At 43.7% G+C, this 20,549-nt stretch overlaps 1 protein-coding gene across 1 annotated transcript; it reads left to right on the top strand.

Annotated features, from left to right (window-relative positions):
- Positions 1–1,051: 1,051 nt before the first annotated feature.
- Positions 1,052–20,159, top strand: LOC308150418 (transmembrane protein 235; the record flags this gene model as incomplete). The annotated part of the gene is made up of 3 exons (XM_080523252.1): positions 1,052–1,151; positions 1,395–1,532; positions 19,924–20,159. The coding sequence occupies 3 exons, from the start codon at positions 1,052–1,054 to the stop codon at positions 20,157–20,159; spliced, it is 474 nt and encodes a 157-aa protein (XP_080379378.1).
- Between the last annotated feature and the right edge of the window lie 390 nt (positions 20,160–20,549).

Here is a 20,549-nt window from a genome sequence, read left to right as displayed (position 1 = left end):
TTTTTCATGCAGAAATCTCTTCCATTACAGTAATGATCCTATTAACGAATGCAAATGCATATTCATTAATTGAACTGGAATTGACCCTCAATTTCCTACTGCTTTGAAATTGACCCCCAACCTCTTTAGACTGTACCCCATACCATGCTATGTACAGTACTATAAGTAGCCTATACTGCCACACCTGTCTACTGACAGTACACTATGTCCACACAATGACAATGTCCAGGTGCAGCTGAACAGCATAATCACATTTCATGTCTGCTGGTGATTATAGTGCTACATCAAAATAATCCAATAAGTTAATAATAAGGCCAGCAGTCTCTGTTTCCACGTCATGCCGACTCAGCACATACAGTAACAATGATAGTTGCTCACCCAGCCGACCTGTTGCTCTACCCTCTGCTACCTCAAGCAACTAAAGAGCAGGTTCTCTACAGACAAGCACCTTATGGAGGCATGCACATGCCTGGCACTACTGCAGATAGCACACACGTACAGTATCAATAACTACACATAGTGACGTGTTTAATCAAGGCTTTTGTTTTGTTTTATTACTCTAAGTCTTCAGGCATAGTAGTAAGGCAAAGTAATACAAACGGATGTTGATGTTAAAGCCCCAGGACCCCTAGAGACACTGGCTGAACATATTACAAGTTCAGGATGGCTTGTATGGACCTCCACACAGAGGTTCTGGATCATACACAATGCAGGCACTATGCTGCATTAATCATTTCTTTTTCAGCTATACTGTACAGCAAGGAAGATTGGTGTGATTAATGACACCATGGCTTATTTACAAACAGTAAGCCCTGATTATATTCTTCTAATAGGACTCTGAGGACTATTCTTATAATGTATATTGATGTTTATAATGTATACTGATGTCTTTGTACTATACTCTATGTCTGTCTATCCTGCTGTATTTTGATATTTTTAGGTCATTGGAATCATTGATTTTTACACCCCCCTTGTGTCTGTACTGTAAACATATTTTTACACTGGGGTATTTGCAGTGGTGTTCTGTATACGCTGTCATTGATATTTCCTCATGTCAATAATCTTTATAGGAAAAGATGCCAGCTCACATCTGATCCTCTCGTTCTCTGTGGATGACTCAGACTATTCTGAGGTAGAGAGGCATCTTCTCAGTGAGTAGCTTTGTTAGACTGTCAAAAGAGAATGACGCCTAAGCCTATATGATGAACTAACCCTAAGCCTAAATGATGAATTCTTAATCTGCAAATCAGCCATATGTTCACAGCATGCTCTTTTTCTCCACTTGCATACAATTATGTACCCATTGACATGCTAATTGCAAAACATGAGGATGTACTGTGAATCCAGACGTGTTGTTCTTGCTTTGTAACCCTGCTCTCCGGGTGTTCCTGCAGACCTGCATAAGGTGATAGTCATCCTGTTGCCCCTCAGCCTGGTCCTGCTGGTGTTTGGCTGGATCTGTGGTCTCTACAGCTCTCTGGCCCGGAGTCCCTGCCTGCTCGCTGGCTCTGCTTCTTATTTCCTCTTCTGCAGTAAGTCTGACTGGAATATCCTCCATCAATGAAATGGTTATTGTAGTTGTATTGCATGTTTTCTTGCATGCATGTGTGTGTGTGTGTGTGTGTGTGTGTGTGTGTGTGTGTGTGTGTGTGTGTGTGTGAGTGTGTGTGTGTGTGTGTGTGTGCGTGTGTGGGTGTGTGTGCGTGTGTGTGTGCGTGTGTGTTGGACAGATGGTGTTGGACCATTTCCTACTGTGCCTACTGTAAGTATCTTTGTATAAAGGCATCAGGTAAATGAATGAATGAATGAATGGTCTTTATTGTCATTGATATAGTACAGGTACCATACAACCAAATTTGGGAGGGGGGGCTCCCCTGGTGCTAGGAAAAAAAACAAAAAACAAAAATGCCAAAAATGAACCTTTAGAGTGGTCAACAAATCCTGACACATTTGTCACATAATTTTCCCAAACAAACTCTGAAACCATGGCGATGTCTGAGTGATATTCTATTTATATAAGAGCCTCTCTATTGCAATACATGGAGTGGAACAACACTGCAAACAAGGGGTTGCAAAAAAAGGGGTTGCATCTACAGTATTCTTATGTAAAGCTATTCAGAGAAAGCTGTTCATCGTGTGGTAAATACAGTACTGTCACATCTTGTCGACTTGAAACCATGTGTCACCCATCGAGTGACAAGCGACATTCTTGGTCTCCCTGGTACAGTAGCACGTAGGACTGATGTGTGTGTGTGTGCGTGTGTGTGTGTGTGTGTGTGTGTGTTGTCTCCCGGCAAAAGTCCAGTACAGGACCCCGGCCTAGTCCTCCTACTTACGGATTAGAGCCTGAAGGGTCTTATTCTTGAGGCTTATGAATGGCATGCACCTTGTGGTGAACCCTCTGTGTTTGTTCATGTGAAGTCTTCCCTTTATGGTATACTTGGATAATGATATGCCTACCTCCTGGAGACTGTTCTTCACTTGGCTGGATGTTGTGAAGGGGTTTTTCTTTACCATGTAAAGGATCCTGTGATCATCCACCACTCTTGTCTTCCATGGACGTTCAGACCTTTTTGTGGTGCCAAGCTCACCAGTGCGTTCTTTTTTTCTCAGAATGTACCAAACAGTTAATTTGGCCACTCCTAATGTTCCCGCTATCTCTCTGATGGATTTTTGGTTGTTTTTGCAGCCTAAGGATGGCCTGTTTCACATGCATTGAGAGCTCCGTTGACTGCATGTTGTGCGTGTACAGCAACATCTTCCAAATGCAAATGCCACACTTGGAATCAACTCAGACCTTTTACCTGCTTAATTGATAAAGAAATAATGAAGGAATAGCCCACACTGGCCCATGAAACAGCTTTTGAGTCAATTGTCCAATTACTTTTGGTCCCTTGTAAAAGAGGGAGCTACATATTAAAGAGCTGTAATTCCTAAATCCTTCCTTCAATTTGGATGTGAATATCCTTACCCTAAAGCTGAGAGTCTGCACTTTAAGCCCATATTCATTATATAACTGTAACTTGAAGATGTTTTGGTAAATAGCTAAAATAAAAAAAAATCTGTCTGTGTCCAAATACAGTATATATGGACCTAACTGTATATTGGATCCTGATATGAGGACCAAAGCATTAGAACGTGTCGCATAAGTCCCCATAGTTAATGACAGCTCTATCCTTAAATGAGTTGTTGTGGTTGCAGGACACCTTCACCCAAAGGAGATAATTTTAAGATGTGCTAGACTAACCATTTAGATTTAGATCCTATATGCGCAGTGAAAATCTAACATTTTACAGTTGACAAGAAGGGTAAAATTAAGTGACTGTTGCTTTCTAAATAAAATCTATTAAAACTTTAAATGCAGGTAATATCTTTATTAATTCTCAAAAAGGGTTAGATATTAGCAATTTAACCAGGCAGAAAATACATAAATAAAAGAAATAAATAAAAGCAATTATAAAATATAACAAAAGTAAAAATGAAATAAAACCTTAGCCTGTCCCTACACTGCCTGTCCTAATTCTAATTTGGAGAAGTCCCGAGCAGCATCGGCCAAACACTCTCGGTTCCTCTATTCAGCCCGGTAGCTATGCCTAACGGCGAAAATACACCGCAAGCGCCAACCTCAGCATCGGCTGCTGCGGCTCTCACTGTTGCGGCTTCCACACTGGCTGCGTGTCTTCTGTGGCTCTAACTGCGGAGCTGCTACTGCCAGCCCTATCTTTGTACATTGAGTTTTGCCTGCAACGCGTGAGACATGCTTGAGACGTGCGCCTCACATGTGCTGCATGGCTGCTCTAACCCGTTAACACACGCGTCTGAGGTGGACACTTGCGGTATGGGGGCTTGGGCTTGAGTTTCGCTTCCCAAAACAGGTAAGCCGTTTCTCAATCTCTAATCCAGGACCTAAAAACTAAGTGCCACACGGTGAGAAACTACTTTAACGCTTACATTTCACAGACAGTGTTACCTCAGCGGCGCGTGCGCGTGGCGGAACTGCTGCTGCACTTTCTGTCGCCTCTTCCCCACTGGTAGCGTTTGTACTGCTGCTGGACTGCGGAGCTGCTGCAGCCAGCCCTATCTTTGTATATTGAGTTTGCCTTTGATAATGGCCGTCAATAATATAATGTTTAATTTCACTTCATTATAAATTGTTCTGGGTTCAGTGCAGTCTCTGCTGTCATCCATCCTTAATGAGCGGTTCGAAAGGTGAAACGGTTATAAGCAGAAAGCAGTCACATTGTTTTTGTTTACCCTCTTTCAGAGCAAGAGTACTTAATTTCCTGTGAATTACCTATGATGAGAAATATTTCCAATGTTGTCCGACGCTCATGCTCATGCTGATGCTGATACTCATGCTGATTGGAGTAAGTTTGTGTAGCCTATGTGATTCTAGGTAATTATTTCTGTAAAATGAGCATTGAACCTGTGTTATGTTCTTCTTCTTCGGCGTATGGGTAGTTGTTTTTCCTCTCCACTCCACCAGGCTCGGGGCCGAGGGGCTACCCTTTTACCACCCCGAGACCTGGTTGAGGGGCTCACCCGGGCTATATTTCTGGACAACCCTCCAGAAGCCACGTCATCGTCTCGTCATCTAATACCGACAGACCATGCATCCCGTTGGGTGGGTGGTACACCGGGCAATCCAGGATAACATGGTCTGCGGTTTGGTCCTCTGCGCCACACTCGCACGACGCATTTGGGGCCAAGCCCCATCTGTGCATTGATGAGCGGAAACGCCCGACGCCGGTCCGGAGACGATTGAGCCTCACCCAGGATAGCCTTGGCAAGTCCATCCCGAGGGGCTCAGGGCCGGTGACTGGGATGTGGTCGCGGAGTTTGGTGGTGTTAGCCTCCCACTGATGTTGAGATCTCTGCATTGCTGCCTGAGATCCTGTGCGGCAGGCACAAATGGGTGTCTCGACTTGAGACGCCGGGAGGGCTCCGCTGTTATAGTGAGCCTATCATGGAGCAGATGGTTATTAAGCTCCATGGCCCGGCAGGCAAGACGTGCTGTGGCTCCCATGCGGCGGAGGCCTGCGGGCTGGATGCCTGCTAGGATGGGAAGGTTGTCCACGGGGGTAGGACGCAGGCATCCTGTCACAATGCGCAAGGCTTCGTTTATAGGCGAGTCGATGAGGCGGGTGTGGGCACTGCGACACCATACTGGGGCGCAGTATTCACTAGTTGAATAAACGAGGGCTAGGGCTGCCGTGCGCAAGGTCCTTGCGCCGGCGCCCCAGCCCGAGCCAACCAGTCGCCTCATCAACGCCACACGAGCTGTTAACTTCTTGCGCAGTGACTCGAGGTGTCGGCGAAACGTGAGCGTCCTGTCCAATGTCACGCCGAGATAGATTGGCTCTGTTACGGCCTGAATCAAGCGGTCAAATGTGGCAGTACCCCAGAACAGACAGACACAGAGACTTGGGTAATAATAATAGTATTTATTATAAGGGGCTAGGCAGAGAATGGTCGTAGGACAAGCGGGGGTCAGGCAGGGGGGAGTAGTCGGCAGGTAAGCAGGGGTACTTAGGCAGGAGGGGGTAGTCGGCAGGCAGGCAGGGGCTTTAGGCAGGAGGGGGTAGTCGGCAGGCAGGCAGGGGACTTAGGCAGGAGGAGTAGTCGTTAGGCAGGCAGGGGCTTCGGCAGGAGGAGTAGTCGTTAGGCAGGCAGGGGCTTAGGCAGGAGGAGTAGTCGATAGGCAGGCAGGAGGGTAGGCAGTGCAGGCAGGCAGGCAGGCAGGAGTGGACTGGTGGAGGAGAGAAAACAAACAAACAAAATAAATAAAACGACTGGGAAAAATAAACAAGTAATTTCGGATCTAGAATTCACAGGAGACAAACGAGGGAGCGAGACGACTAACCACATAGGATCAGATTGATCAAGCCTCAGACGGCAGGTTGCGGGGCCTTTTATGCAGGTCTCTCCTCCTAAGATTGTGTTATGTTGAATGAGCCTAATGGTGATTTATTTGTTATTTCAGACTGATGATAATACTGAGTGTGAACATTACAAATAACCACTGCTGGAACACAATACAGCTATAGAATACAACACACAATACAACAGAGAATAAATTATGTCTCCTCATCTTCATTCCTGTGTCCTCACTGATACACCATTCTGCCAAAACTAAGACAAACTAGCCCTACTTAATTACCTCAGCAACACCTACTATAGTATAATAGTACCTCTGTTATTTGTTTAATTGTAAAACTGCATGTGAAAATAAGAAATAGACTGCCTAGTAGGACAACGTATTATCTATTTATGTTACTTTATTAGCCTACTTGTCTATTCGCATTTTCGAAATAATAGTAATGTGGTTAATTCATTTATTGTTTTATTTTCGTTTTTTAGAGCTTCTAGACAAAAGGAGAGCCAGCACTTTATCTGTTGCTCCGAATCTTGAGGAGAAACCGGGGGTTTGTCTGTGTCTGTATGTGTGTGAGAGAGAGAGAGAGAGAGAGAGAGAGAGAGAGAGAGAGAGAGAGAGAGAGAGAGAGAGAGAGAGAGAGAGAGATATCACCAATACTGCCCTTCACCTGATGTTAACTTAACATATAATTATAGCCTACGTGGGGTTTCTGCTGTGACTACCATATTTTAATATGGCTTAATTTGAAACAGATAGTGTTGCTAATTATTAAAAAAAAAAAATAAGAAGACATATTTGAACTGTAGTGTCTGTAGTGTATGTTGCTGGTATGATTATTTCCGGCGGGCGGCAAGTGGAGAAAATAGGCGACACTCCGACTCTCTAGCTCGCGTGAGATACGCCTCTCACGAGGGCTGTATGGCTGCTCTAACCCATTAACATGGGCGCCACACACGTTGCTGAGGTTGACGCAGCCAGTGAAATTTAGCCCTAAGACTACAGGCTGAGGGGGTTGTGTAATTACTCAGAGAGAACCTCTAGTTGTCAAGATCCTTCAGGTCCCAAGGTCTTAACGCAATCTCTTCGAAGTGGAAGTGCCCGTTGAGATGTCTTTGACATCTCCTTTTACACTCTCCCCCGATCTGGTGTCATAGCTATAGCCAGAGCATCTCTCATCCACTTGTATAGCAAGATAGAGAGTCGCCAGCTCAGTGCACTCTCTCTCCTAGACCCACATGGACCTTACCATTCCTATCCTGTTTTTTACGGAAAGTTTGGGGTTGTCCAGTCCTCTGCAGCTTCTGCAGGGCAATCCTCAACCCTGCTGCATAGTTGAGTCCTCACCTAACCTCTCTTCTTAAGGCCTAGTGCAACCGTACTGTCCCTAAGTCTTGGTTACATTTCAACATCAAAACAACATTTGAGTGATAAACCATATAGAGAATACATGTATCACATTTAAGCAATATCACACGAGAGGGAGTGTGTTATACTGAATATCAGCACGGCTGTGATTCGGTCGTAGGTACGAGGCCCGCAGGCCGAGTACCGAAGACGATCACAGCCGTGCTGATATTCATTATAACAACACAACCTCGAGTGTGATATTGCTTTTATACAACAGTTCTACAGCGCGATGTATTAGTTAACAGTAATAAGCGACAATATTTGTTCGTTTATTTAATCATAAAAATAAACTATAAATAGTTCCGCAACTGAACTTCAAATGGACTGTTGCCTAGTAACCTGAACACAAACATGTAGTCTAATTAACGGTCATTTAGTAGAACATCTGTGCGGCGGAGTGATACATAATATATAGTTAAAAGTCCCAGTGCTGTTATACTGTATATCAGCACTCATGGAATGCCTCTTGTCCAATGAAATTACTTGGTCGGAACTAACTGTTGTATAATACTCATTACAACATGAATCATCCTAGGTTACATTCTTTTTAGTCTTTTTGATTACATTGATCTTTTGGTTACATGGTTACTTCGTACTGGTTACACCACACTTCCTTATGAAACAATCAACACTGTATAGTGAGTGTAGTGATTACCATCAGATGACCTGTTTTGATAATAATTATATAGCCATTCTGTGGTTACATTTTATAGTAATCTTGTGGTTTACAGTATAAGGCAGATTTGTGGTTACACAATCTTCTACGGCGGATGCATTAGTCACACTGTGTACATGGTTCCATACATAGACCAAACTTGCATGCGTTGTTGCTGATCTCCTCAGCAGTCGGCAGTGCCCCATTTTGTTGATCATGCTGTACAGGTCGATGTCAAAGTTCAAGTCGAGGCCCAACTCTGGTATGGGGTCGTCCGCGGTGGTGGCTGCACAACGTCTCCTTCTGCTGGTATCAGGACGGTGTACTGCGGTGGTGGCTGCGTAACACTTCCCTCTGGTGGTGGTAGCGGCGGGAGTGGTGTTTCCACAACACTCGTTGCTGGCGGTGGTGGTGGTCACACGATACTCCATCCGGACTGGATGGGGCTGGCCCACTCAGGCAGGGGAGTCTCCCGTGTCTCGATGTTCGATCCCAGTATCCCCCATGCTGCCGGTGTTGGCAGGGAACACACCAGCTTCTTGTCGTCCGTAACCGGTAGCTGCGGACTCCGGATCAGCTTACTCCGTTTGGCCTGGTCACTAGTCTCCGGCCCTCCATTCCTTTGCACCTCGCCCTTCCTCCTTTTCTCCGCTTGTCTCTCACTCCATCTAAGATACAGTTCACCAGTCTTATCTCTCTGATGGTGATCTTTCCCACGGGCTCTAGGTCTGGCATGGACAGTGTGAATTCAGTGTCAGTCAGATGTGTCAGGTACGTCGTCAGGTTCAACGTCAGACATGGTTTCCATGTCTCCAACCTCCGGTGGTCTGTTTGGGCTGCTCCGGTTCTATCCAGACCTGTGTGTGTATATATGAGTGTGTGTGTGTGTGTGTGTGTGTGTGTGTGTGTGTGTGTGTGTGTGTGTGTGTGTGTGTGTGTGTGTGTGTGTGTGTGGTTGAAATAACAAAATATTTCCTATATCTTATAACAATGTAGACTGTAAACTTTTGGATGTTGTAGAAGTCTAGCCACAGATTGGGTGGGTGGTGACTTATCTTCAAAGGTAACAGACAGTTAAACGACTCATATTTGAAGACATTTTTACGAGTAGGGGTACAATAAACTGGAAAGAATTACCTGGTCTAAGGCATTTCCCCGATTTCAATCAGCATTTCGAAAGATGGCCACCGGAAAAAAAACATTTGCATTCACGTGACCCTGATTTCACCCCAGCCATCTTTCGGAATTTTGCCTGAAGTCATCAGAGGCTGATGCCAAGCAATTTAAAATCCACAATGTGAGTCGTTTAGCTGTCTGCTCCCTTTGAAGCTCCAGTAAGTCACCAACCTGCCTACCAATCTGTGACTAGTCTTCAACAATATCCAAATGTAAAAAGTAGTGTCTAGTAAGTCTAGTAGAAAATGGGGCTACCTATATCCTACCTGAATGATTGCAGAATGAGATAGATATATTCCTCACCGTATAAATATCCTGTTTGCTTCAATGGTATTGGAAAGGAAGAGAACGCACACCGCAGAAAACTTGGGCGAGGTGCTGGCAACGGAACAAAATACTATTAAAAGGAGTAGAAGCCGCACACACTAGTTCCAGATGCAAAAAAAAATAGATTTAATATGACAACGGTTTCGGCCGTAGCCTTTGGCAAGTCATATACATACAGTGCTTTAAATAAAAATAGACAGGTAGGCTAGATTGAATAGGTAACATCTGTGAGGACACCTGCGTGAGATTACAATTACGTCATCAATACATGAAAAAACTATAAAAACAATCGGTGTCACAGATAAGCTTTACACTGACTCAAAATTCTATGTACATGAATAGACCCATCAGTGAAGGCTGGATATAAATAACATGTAGCCATAAGCAGAGAGCTGAGTTCTGAGTCCCTAATTACCGGTAGAGACAAGGGGGGGGGGGGGGGACCTGGGTGGGAAACAAGGGTGGGAAACACAACCTGACCAACTCTAAAATAACAGAATATACACAGTACAGCTGGATCATCAGCCCTGAAAAAGGGCGTCATAAGCTGGTGTAACAAGTAACAGGTGATCCTAATGACATCAAAGTCTCGATCGGTCGATAAAGTTAAAGGAAACATTTCAATTCAAATTCAACGTTCAAACCCAGAGGAGACAAAGTATTCAGATAATGGATATCGATGTTCTCCCTCACAGATAGCAGGTTGTCAAGGTCTCCATCACGTCTCGTACCTATATATCTAGCTATGGGGTGATTTTGTTCCGAAAAATGCGCTGCTACAGGATAATTGAGATTCTTACACCTAATGGTACTTCGATGTTCCGCTATGCAGGTTTTTAATTTAACATAGGACTTCCCGCAGGGACAGGTGATCAGGTAGAACTGATTTAGTGTTACAGGTAATCACCCCTTTGATAGGGAGGGTCTTCCCAGTATGAGGGTGCTTAAAGGTGCTGCAACGGTGGGTGTAGTTACACTGAGAGCAGGCTCCACAGCGTCGATAGGTGTAGAAGAAATTGACTAGGTTCAACACGGGTGGGAGGTAGATCAGAATTAACTAGTCGATCTCTCAAGTTACTACCCCGCTTAAACACAGTGAGGGGGGGATCCCTAAATGTATTGTGCAGACTGGTATCAGATTTAAGTATTATGCCAGTGATTAGTAATGATGCCTCTTATCTGTTCAGAGCGTTAAGAATACTGGGTAGAGAAGATAATGGATGGGTGTTTGAGTCTGTTTATAACCTCTTGCGCTGAACTTTTAAAAACATTTTTATTTTATTTTTTTTAACCTTTATTTATACAGGTAAGAAACACATTGAGCCCCAAGGGCTCATTTTCAAGTGTGACCTGTTCACAGGCATACAACATCCACCACAAACAAATACAATACAAAACCTGGCCTACATAGTCTAAAAACTAAACTAAAAACTACATTGTCTAAAACTAAAACTAGTCTAAAATAGTCTAAGATAAACTAAACTTTCCGTCAGTATAGACTAAAACTAAACTAAAACTACATAGTCTAAAACTAAAACTAGTCTAAAACAGTCTCAGATAATCTAAAACTAAACTAAAACTACAAAAACCTAAAACTAGACAGCTAAAGATCTAGGGACGGGGAGGGGTCAGTAATGGGCAAAAGGGAGGGTCAACTTAATAGCAAGAACAAATCATGGACTCGCACTGTATGCCTCTCAGCAAGAGCTTGAAACTGGAGAGAGGGATCAGCTGAGACAGTTTCAGACTCTGCTGTAATGAATTCCAAGAGGAAGGGGCTGCAAATGAGAACTCCCTTTTGCCTTTCATGGTCCGGACCAAGGGGATGGAGTATGTGATGATGTCCTGTGTGCGAAGGCCGTAGACGGATTGCTTGCGTGACAGGTGGTTAGAAAGGTAGGAGGGGAGCAGACCAAGGATGGATTTGTAAATGAAAATATACCAGTGAAGGGTTCGGCGGATAGAGAGAGATGACCAGTTAACCAGAGAGTATAGCACACAGTGATGTATAAGGGGTTTACAGCCTGTAATGAATCTTAAAGCGCCATGGTAAACTGCATCCAGATGTTGAAGAGAGGTAGCAGAGGCATTCATGTACAAGACATCACCGTAGTCCAAGAGAGGCAGAAAGGTGGCAGCAACCAGACGTTTTCTTGCAGCAGCTGAGAAAAAATACTTGTTTCTAAAGAAAAAGCTTAGCTTCAATTTTAGTTTCTTTAGAAGGTTGTCTATATGCAATTGAAAAGAGAGGCTGTCGTCCAGTTGAATGCCAAGGTATTTGTAGTTTGGTACATGGTACTTTGTTCTTTGTTATTTGTTCTTCATGGCACTCATGTTTCACTCAAAATCTGACTCCCTGCTACAAATTCTCTTAACTCTACAGAATTTACTAAGGAAGGCTGTTTTTGAGTGGAAGAGGATGACAGGAATCTGCTCTAAGGAGACTATTATATGCAGTGGGCTTGTGTAAATGTCTCTAAGCACAGAGGGAGGTCGACACAGAGGAACTGTTGCAGAATCGTTATTTATTTATGCCTTGCATAGCTCAGCACCGTCACTGACGTGCTGAGCGAGTCTTTTCAAATAATAATACAGTCCACTGGAAACTGCGCCGCTGCGTTCAGTTTGCCCGGCTCTCTCTCCCGGTCTCACGGTGTGTCTCCATGCGGCAGGTACTTCCTGCCTCCTTCCTTCTCTCGAGGGAACGAACAAACACACACAGGTTAAATAGACCAGTGGGATAACGAGTCTGATCACTGACACCTGTCCGTAATCAGCTCATTAATAACCCCCTCACAACGGCAGTCTGGCTCCCTCTGCAGGCCAGAACGCGCCATGCTCCCCACAGCTTGGTAAACAAATCGTAAAATAAAGTGTTATTCTCCTCATTAATGGATAGCCGGGACGTACTCGGCTAGGGGTCGAATGAAAAAGTCGACTTGGATGAGATGGATGATGTCAATGATCCAATGCCTGCTACAATAGGGCGGCCAGGGGGTTGTACCAGGCTCTTGTGAATTTTAGGTAGAGTATAAAAGGCAGGCATTACTGGGTGTTACATTTTTAGAAACTCTGATTCTGATGATGATCAGATTTGAAAAAAAAATTCATCCAAAATGATTTCATCCATTTGAAGAAAATGATCAATAGTATCATGGATAGTCCTCTTAAATAGTTGGGTCGGATCACCAGGAAGTTTCTTATAGAACGTCTCATCAGCAAGTTGCCGTAAACATTCCTTAACATAATCAGTCTTATTCATAACCACAGTAGCTCCTCCCTTGTCAGCTGGTTTAATTATGATGAAGTTATCAGTTTGCAAATCCTTTAAGGCAGCCTTCTCTTCTACCTTAAGGTTACTATAGGAATTTGATTTATGCTTATTTTGAGCGAGGGCAGTCACGTCATGTGTCACTAGTCTACAGTATGTCTCAATAGAGGGGTTACGATTACTGGGAGGGATGAATAGGCTTTCCCCCCGAAAAGGTGTCTTAATGTGGGTCGGCGTTTGAGACGTGGGAGGAATCTGGGTTTCTGGGGTATTCGACTGAATAGAGTTATTGATTTTTTTTTTTTTTTTTTTTATTTTGTCATTTAGCAGACGCTTTTATCCAAAGCGACTTACAATTACGAATTACAGGGACATTCCCCCTGGAGTAACTGAGGGCTAAGTGCCTTACCCAAGGGCACACTAGTAGTGGTGTGGCTTCAGGCGGGATTTGAACTCACAACCTTCCGATCCCAAGTCCAACTCACTATCCACTAGACCACCCACCCCACTAGACTCAACTCACTACCCCACTCTCAACTCAGTAGGCCTACAAGGCGTAGAGACAAGGTTTTTTCCTCAATAGCTTGATCAATGTCTTTCAGATCTTGTTTTAATTGATCAACAAGGAGAGTCATTAAATCGAAACCGTTGTCATATTAAATCTACACTTTTTTGCATCTGGAACTAGAGTGTGCGGCTTCTACTCCTTTTAATAGTGCTTCAATGGTATGAACATGCCAAATGCCAAGGGTTGGCAAAGCATGTAGCTTGTAGCTTGTACTGTATGTACTGTATATGCTACAGTAAATGGGGATTGATTTTGTGTTGCTTACCTGGTATGGAGTATCACTCTATAATAATTTTCTTGGCACGTACTAAGGCAGTGTGATTGCTTTGGGCTGGGTCGTGAAGGGTTCAGCGGGGAGCACTGACAGAAAACATCAAATCCGTCACTTAACATCATTAGATCTGGCATTATAGCAAACTCAACGGAATAGAATCGAATCACACTCCAGGTTGAAATCATATTTAGGGAGGAAGTGTGTGAACTAAACATTCATGTGTTCAACGTTTCATGAATTCAATTGGGAGATACTGTATTATATACTGTAATAATTTATGATATTACAGCATCCTTGTTCAGCAATAACTGGTGAAATATTCCTGAATTATTGTTCAGCAATTATAATAATAGTTCACAATCAATAGCCCCATTTCAACAGTGGGGCTAACAGTAGTGCTTCCCGGTGCTTCTGCTTTTCCACAGTCCGGGTTTCAGTGGTGCTTGAAGATTCTATTTGAAACCCTGGTAATCCTTGCAAATACTCGTAGTTTTAATGCAAGGCTTTCTCTGGGCAAGCAAGCACAGAGCAGAGGCAGTTTAAAAACTACAAAAGGGGGTTCCCCAGTGTAGTTCAAGGTAGCTTAGTAAAATCAAATATCATTTTCATATATTATGCAAATATTGAAACAAACAAAAAAAATTATTACAATTTTGGTTAGGGGAGACAAGCAACTCCTAATGAAAATGTGGCTTTTGGTTCAGTCCATCCAACATCCAGCTTATTTACTAAAGATCCATGCAGACCCTATGAGTTGTCAATATTCTACACATAAAGCGTGTGCCCCTTGCATGAGGCTGATGTAGTAAACTATTTTATGTCATCTAACTCACTGGCACCACATAGCGCCACCCTAGCACTAAACTTGCGGTGAATAGCTTGATTGTGCATCTTTAAAGCACTACCCCCCTGGACTTCATCGGGCTAAATGGAGCTAGGGGTGCAGTTTAGGGAGGGGGAGGGATTTTCTTCACACCCAGGGACCCTAGTTGGTTAACTAACGAGATGAGTGGGTAGCATAATGCAGGTAGTTAGCAAGCTGCAGCTGAACTATCAAATTCATTTGTAAAGTATTTTTTTCCAGGTTGATCTACTGTATGTCTAGCTAGAGCATTTGTGTCAGGGTCTAATAGTACTAGCCAGTACTAAAAAGGAACATCACTATGAACATCTAACTGCATATTTAGCACATCACAACATGCTGATAGAACATCAACATGCTAAAAACACATTGTTGCACATAATTAGATGATCACACAGTCCTTGCTTTTGAACTTGTACGTTTGTTTACAAGCCATGTATCACTTACCAGTAGCCTATGACAGACGAGACAGTGAATCCAATTCACACATTATAAGTATTTAGTGATCCTAAAACTGTTCTTTATTATATCGAGTGGGCTCTTCAACACTTAAAAAAAAAAAAAAACTTGAGGATTGCCGATATGCAGCCCTTTTCACCAGGCCGTGTCACAATTATGAATGGTATAGCTGCTGGTTCGATGCTGTAGAGGGGCTAAATCTGGCTTTTAATTGTTCATGATTGAAGTACTGTAGGATTTAATTGTTGTGGTGCAGTTCACTGAAAGGGTAGCGATTGCCAATTTTACGGGGTCACTGTAGGCTCCTACATCACAGGCACAGCAATCAACATCTGTTTTTACACCCAAGTTCACAACATCTATAGAGACATCAATCTTCCAGGGAACTAGAAAATAAGCTGCTCTCATTTTGCCCGCCTCCCAGTTTCACCCAATTGCTACAAGAAGATTTTAGTTTTTCTCAGTAACAACAGAATAATAGCACTGGCCATGCTCATTGCACAGTACCTTGTCCTAGTTGATACATACCTTGTTTCCATCCATGTCAATACTTACTTATTATGATGACTGTCTGCTTGCACCATGACAGGTTTTGCTATTTGAGTGTCAGTCCAATTCAGTTTCTTGTTATTCTGCCCAGCACCTCACGCACCTCAATGTTGTGCGTTTCACTACACACATTCTACACTAGAAAGACATACACACGTTCTACACAATAAATAGTGTCTTGTCAATCTGTTTTAGGGCGTTACCAGAAACCTTTTCATTATTTAAATTGTTTAGTATCCAGAGAAGCTTCAATGAGGTTCATGATCTGCTAGGCGGTCATCTTTTTGGTTTGTACTGAGAAACTGTTCTATACTCTGCTGTCACTAATAGACAAGGCCAACATATACAGTTCATAAATTCTCTTTATTGATTTCTCCTTCAACACATTTCAGCCCCACTATCTCCTTAGACATCTGTGTGACCTCAACGTCAACACAAGCCTGGTCCTAAGAGGTCTTGAGAGTGCGACTCCAATAGGTCTGCAACAAAGGTTACCTTCTCTGACCGCCTCCTGGGATGTGTCCTATCCCATATAAGTGTACATCAATTAGATGAAATGCAACAACAGTGACCTCACCCTCATTAAGTATGCGGGCGACATGGCCCTGGATGTCTGCCAACAGGATAAGATCATTTGTACTCCCAGCTCATAGACTGTCTTGTCTCATAGTTTGATGATAGTTTTCTTGACCTCAATGTCATTAAAACCAAAGAACTGTCTTGGAGGCAACAGGGGGGAAGTGGAGATATGTGGAGGTATGTCACACATTTCAAGTATCTGATTATATCAGTGTTGATTATGTGACAGGTAGGACTGCCACTGACCTTTATTGTGAAAGGCAGGACAGTCACTGGGATCCAGAGGGGTGTGACATCCACCACCTGGTAGATAATTATTATTAGATAATAGATTTTGCCACGTATGCTGGAACCCAGATATATGCCCTGTGTGGTGATCTCCATTTTTATACTCTTCTGCATCTAGTATAAATTGTAAAATAAAATTGATTTGATTATTGATACAAGTGATTATTGGTTATTGATCATTGAATTGAGTATCGATTGTCTCCTCATTAGATGATATTGACCCTTCCCCCCCACAGATGCTTCCAGCCATACCTTTTTTACATGTTAATACATTTAAATCTTTTGCAGGCGGAGTGGTCGGCAGACAGGCTGGGGGTCAGGCAGGCGGAGTGGTCGGCAGACAGGCAGGGGGTCAGGCAGGCGGAGTGGTCGGCAGACAGGCAGGGGGTCAGGCAGGAGGAGTAGTATTAGGCAGGCAGGGATCAGGCAGGGAGCAGGGTAGTCAGGCAGGCAGGAGGTCGGCAGGCAGGGAATCCTTCAACGGGGAACAGCGAGAATAGGGTTAGGCTAGGATAACGGGTAACGAATAGAGTAGAGGGTACGAACACTAGGAACCAACCATAAATGGCTACGATCTGGCGTTGACTGGAAGCAGGAGCAGAGCTTAAGTAGGAGCCAGTCGCGGTCTTAATCGGCCACACCTGGCACCACTGATAGACGGCTGATGAGCCAGGGGCGGAGCTGTGACAATAGGGAATACTGTGTATTGTAACTCAAGGTGTTTGAATTATTCCCCCTGTATATTATTTCCTTGGGTGTAATTCCCAAGGTGGCGTTGTCTGGCTAAGGTTGGTCCCCCAACCACACCATCCTGTTACATACCTTCCAGGAAAATACAGCGTCTCGCTCTACTCAGGAAGTTAAAGGGGCAATATGGGATTCAAAAAACAACAAAGCAGTCACCTTGCATGTGAGATGGTGCTGGGGCAAGATTAAACCTAGAGTAAAAACTCGAGTGAGCAGTGAACCAGTCACACAAGTGCATTAACTAATTTGAGCAGGCACAGGCAGTGTTGGGTGCCCTTGTAAGTGTGTGGAAGACTCACCTTCTCACACAAATATTGAACATTTTCTCTAGTATTTTTGTAAGAATATTTTACAGGTACTGTATGTCTGTCAAAATTATAACAAATTACAATATACTGTACTACTGAAATATAGTTGGTGTGTTTTTTCAACCAATCATAGCTTGACAGTACTGGATGAGATCAGGGGATATTCTTGTGCCATTTTATTGAATGGACAATAAAGTCTTATCTTATCTTATAGAAATGGTAAATTCATTACAAGGGCAACCTTCGGTACAACCTACTTGTTTATTGCCTCTATCACTAATGAGATTAGTAGGTGTAATTTACACCACAAGATGATTAATGAACAATTGAACATCAATGAACAACAAATTAGCTACATTAACCACATTTACTGTACATGGTCTTTATTTAGTGTCATAATGCTTTCACATTGTAATCTGTTCATTCTGTTTATGGGAGAAAAAATCTCCTGCTTGATTATTTTGCTCATTCTCCATCCAGGTAATTAGCTGTGCACGTGGCAATTGTGTTGTTAAGCCACGGTAGTTAGGGGGCTCAAGGACACGAGTCACGACACCGGAGGCAGAATACAGTGTTAGCCCCGTAGGGTATTTATTTACAGTGAAGGGGGGTGGGAAAACAGGGATGATGAGTCCGGGGGTTTCAGCCTGGCGGACTGGGGGTAGTGGCTGGCGTGGGCTGTAGAGGAACAGAGAAACAGGGTAAGTAAGTCTCAATGGTAGACCAGTACAAAGGTATGTGCACATCAAAAAGGCACAAGGGAATTTGTATACGGGAAGAATACAAATCGCAAAAATAGTATCAAGAGCAAAGTACACGACTGGTATCAGATAATACTTGCCAGGCCATTCTTAGGGAAGAACTGACGATGAGCGAGTAGAAGTCCAGGGTAGAAGTAGCCAGAGGGTTGATTGGGGAGTGGAGACAGGTGTGCTGGTTTGTCTGAGGCTGGATAACCATCCAATTACCGGGAACAAGCTTCACTTGCGGTGGAGAGCACGCTGTGCTCGAGCTGTGGGGGCGGGGGAGGGTGTGTGTGTGAAGGCCCAGGCAGCCGTAACATGTGTAATCTGATCGAGATTGGCTTTTAGATGGGTGTTTAAAATGCAGATGTTCTGTGTCCAGGTCCATATTTGTAATGGTCATTGTTGATTGAAAATAGTTTTACCCCAGTGTATTCTTTGTATACTGTATGTGGAAATGAAGCACAGTTACACAGGCAGCGGAATCTGATGAGAATTTGAATGGACATGAAGTGAAATGACATGTCATGAGCTTTTGAACAATATTATTGTAATTCCTTTGCGTTGAAGAGCTCCATAAGGGTTTTAGACCATAATCAGATATGTGCTGTACCCCTTCATGATGAAAACCTGGAATTATTTTGGATGGATTAATTGGATGGATGAGACTTGTATAGCTACTGTAGGTTGAAAGCGCAGACAATAGATCTTTGTGTGGTTGCCATGGGAAACTATAGAAAACTACCAACATGTGACAATATGTGTGTTACTGTCGGTGTGTTATTTTCTCATGAAAGTGGATTTGTTGAACCATGTTAGAAAACAACTGTAACACAATCATATACAGTACTGTGTATACTGTCTTACCCCAGTGTATGCTTTGTGGAAATGAAGCAGAGTTACACATACAGCACAAGCCTCTGCCACCTCCTATCTGACTCAACCCTCACACCCTACTTGTCCCTCCTGCTCCCTCCATTCTTCAGGCTCTGATCATCTCCTGGTCCTCCCCAAAAAGTAAAAGACCTTGGGTGACGGGGCCTTCTTCTTTGTCGTACATCTTCTCTGCTGCACATGCTCTGCAGTCAGAGCCTCTGACAGTGGACATGACAAGACCTGGCTTAAGACCCACCTATGAGGGTGGCAGGTTAGAGAGGTTAGAGAGGCCGGCTAGCAATCGGAAGGTCAGAAGTGACTGCAGGGTTGCTGGCATCATATCTAAGGTCCCTACCACTGCCGTTGTGCCCTTGAGCAAGGCACTTAACCCCTAATTGCTCTAGGGATGCTGACCGTGTGCCTAGAGCCAAAAATACATGTTGTTGTACTCCGTGCAATGACAGGTTGAATCTAATAATAAACGTTGTATGTTGCCCCTGCTCAGTGTTGTTTTTATCCCTGTTTTATCAAAGATACTCATGATTCATAATTCAAATCAAACAAGGTGCTGATTATTAGTGCTCATCAGATGCTAGTCACTGGTTCCCTGGCATGTCCTCCACACTGACTGAGCTTCATCAGAAGCTGTTCAGCATTTTCATCCAATGTGGCTTTTTTTGTTTTATTCCAGTTTTACCCCCAAAGAAAACACTGATAAATGATCTTTGTTTTTTTATGCAAATGTGCTCATTGACTAAATTGTGATGCATGTAGTTTAGTTTGGACCAAAACAGTGCTCACTGAACATTCTTTATCATGTAATGTCATTCCTTGAGCGCTACCGATTTATCATGGTCGTTAACACTATTTTAAAAAAGACATACTGGACCTTTTAAAATAAAATAACTAACGACCTGTGTGCGTGTGTGTGTGTGTGTGTGTGCGTGCATCCCCAGGTCTGTTCACCCTATCTGGAGTTAGTATCTACATCAGTTATTCCCAGCAGGCTCTGGAAGAGCTCCAGCAGGAGTTGGGGCCAGAGGAGATGGCCCACGTGGACGTGTCATTCGGCTGGTCTCTGGCCATGGCCTGGTTCTCCTTAAGCCTGGAGGTGGCTACTGGCCTGCTGCTGATGGTGGCTGCCAAGACGGCCCAAGTACAGGGACATCGCGAGTCTGTCATGACCTATTGAGAGCCTCCAAAAACACCATCAGACTCCCCAGTGCAAGGGACACACTGGAAGTGTGCATGCTCTCGGCTTGTCCTCTCAGTCATTAGCTGTTGTGTTTCTGCATGCATGCACAATTCAAAGAGACAGCCATCAGACACAGAAAAGCAACAATCGGTGAGTCCACTCCCCTAGAACATCCCTGCCATTAACAACATGTTCATACATTGTATGCAAACTGAGGGTCAGGTAGGACACTCCATTTTAGAAAGTGCAAAGCAGCATTTGTAAATGTAATATTTCTTTCGGGATCTCGTTCCCTGAATGCCACTAGAAAGCTTGAATGCTACATACTACTAGACCAGTGGTTCTCAATAGTCTACTTAGAACTATCAACAGCGCGGCAGCATGGGG

Source organism: Nansenia antarctica, assembly GCF_963989245.1.
Source record: "Nansenia antarctica genome assembly, chromosome: 2".
Classification (NCBI taxonomy): Eukaryota; Metazoa; Chordata; class Actinopteri; order Argentiniformes; family Microstomatidae; genus Nansenia; species Nansenia antarctica.
Note: the sequence above shows the minus strand (reverse complement) of the source record. Positions and strands in the feature narration are given on the sequence as shown.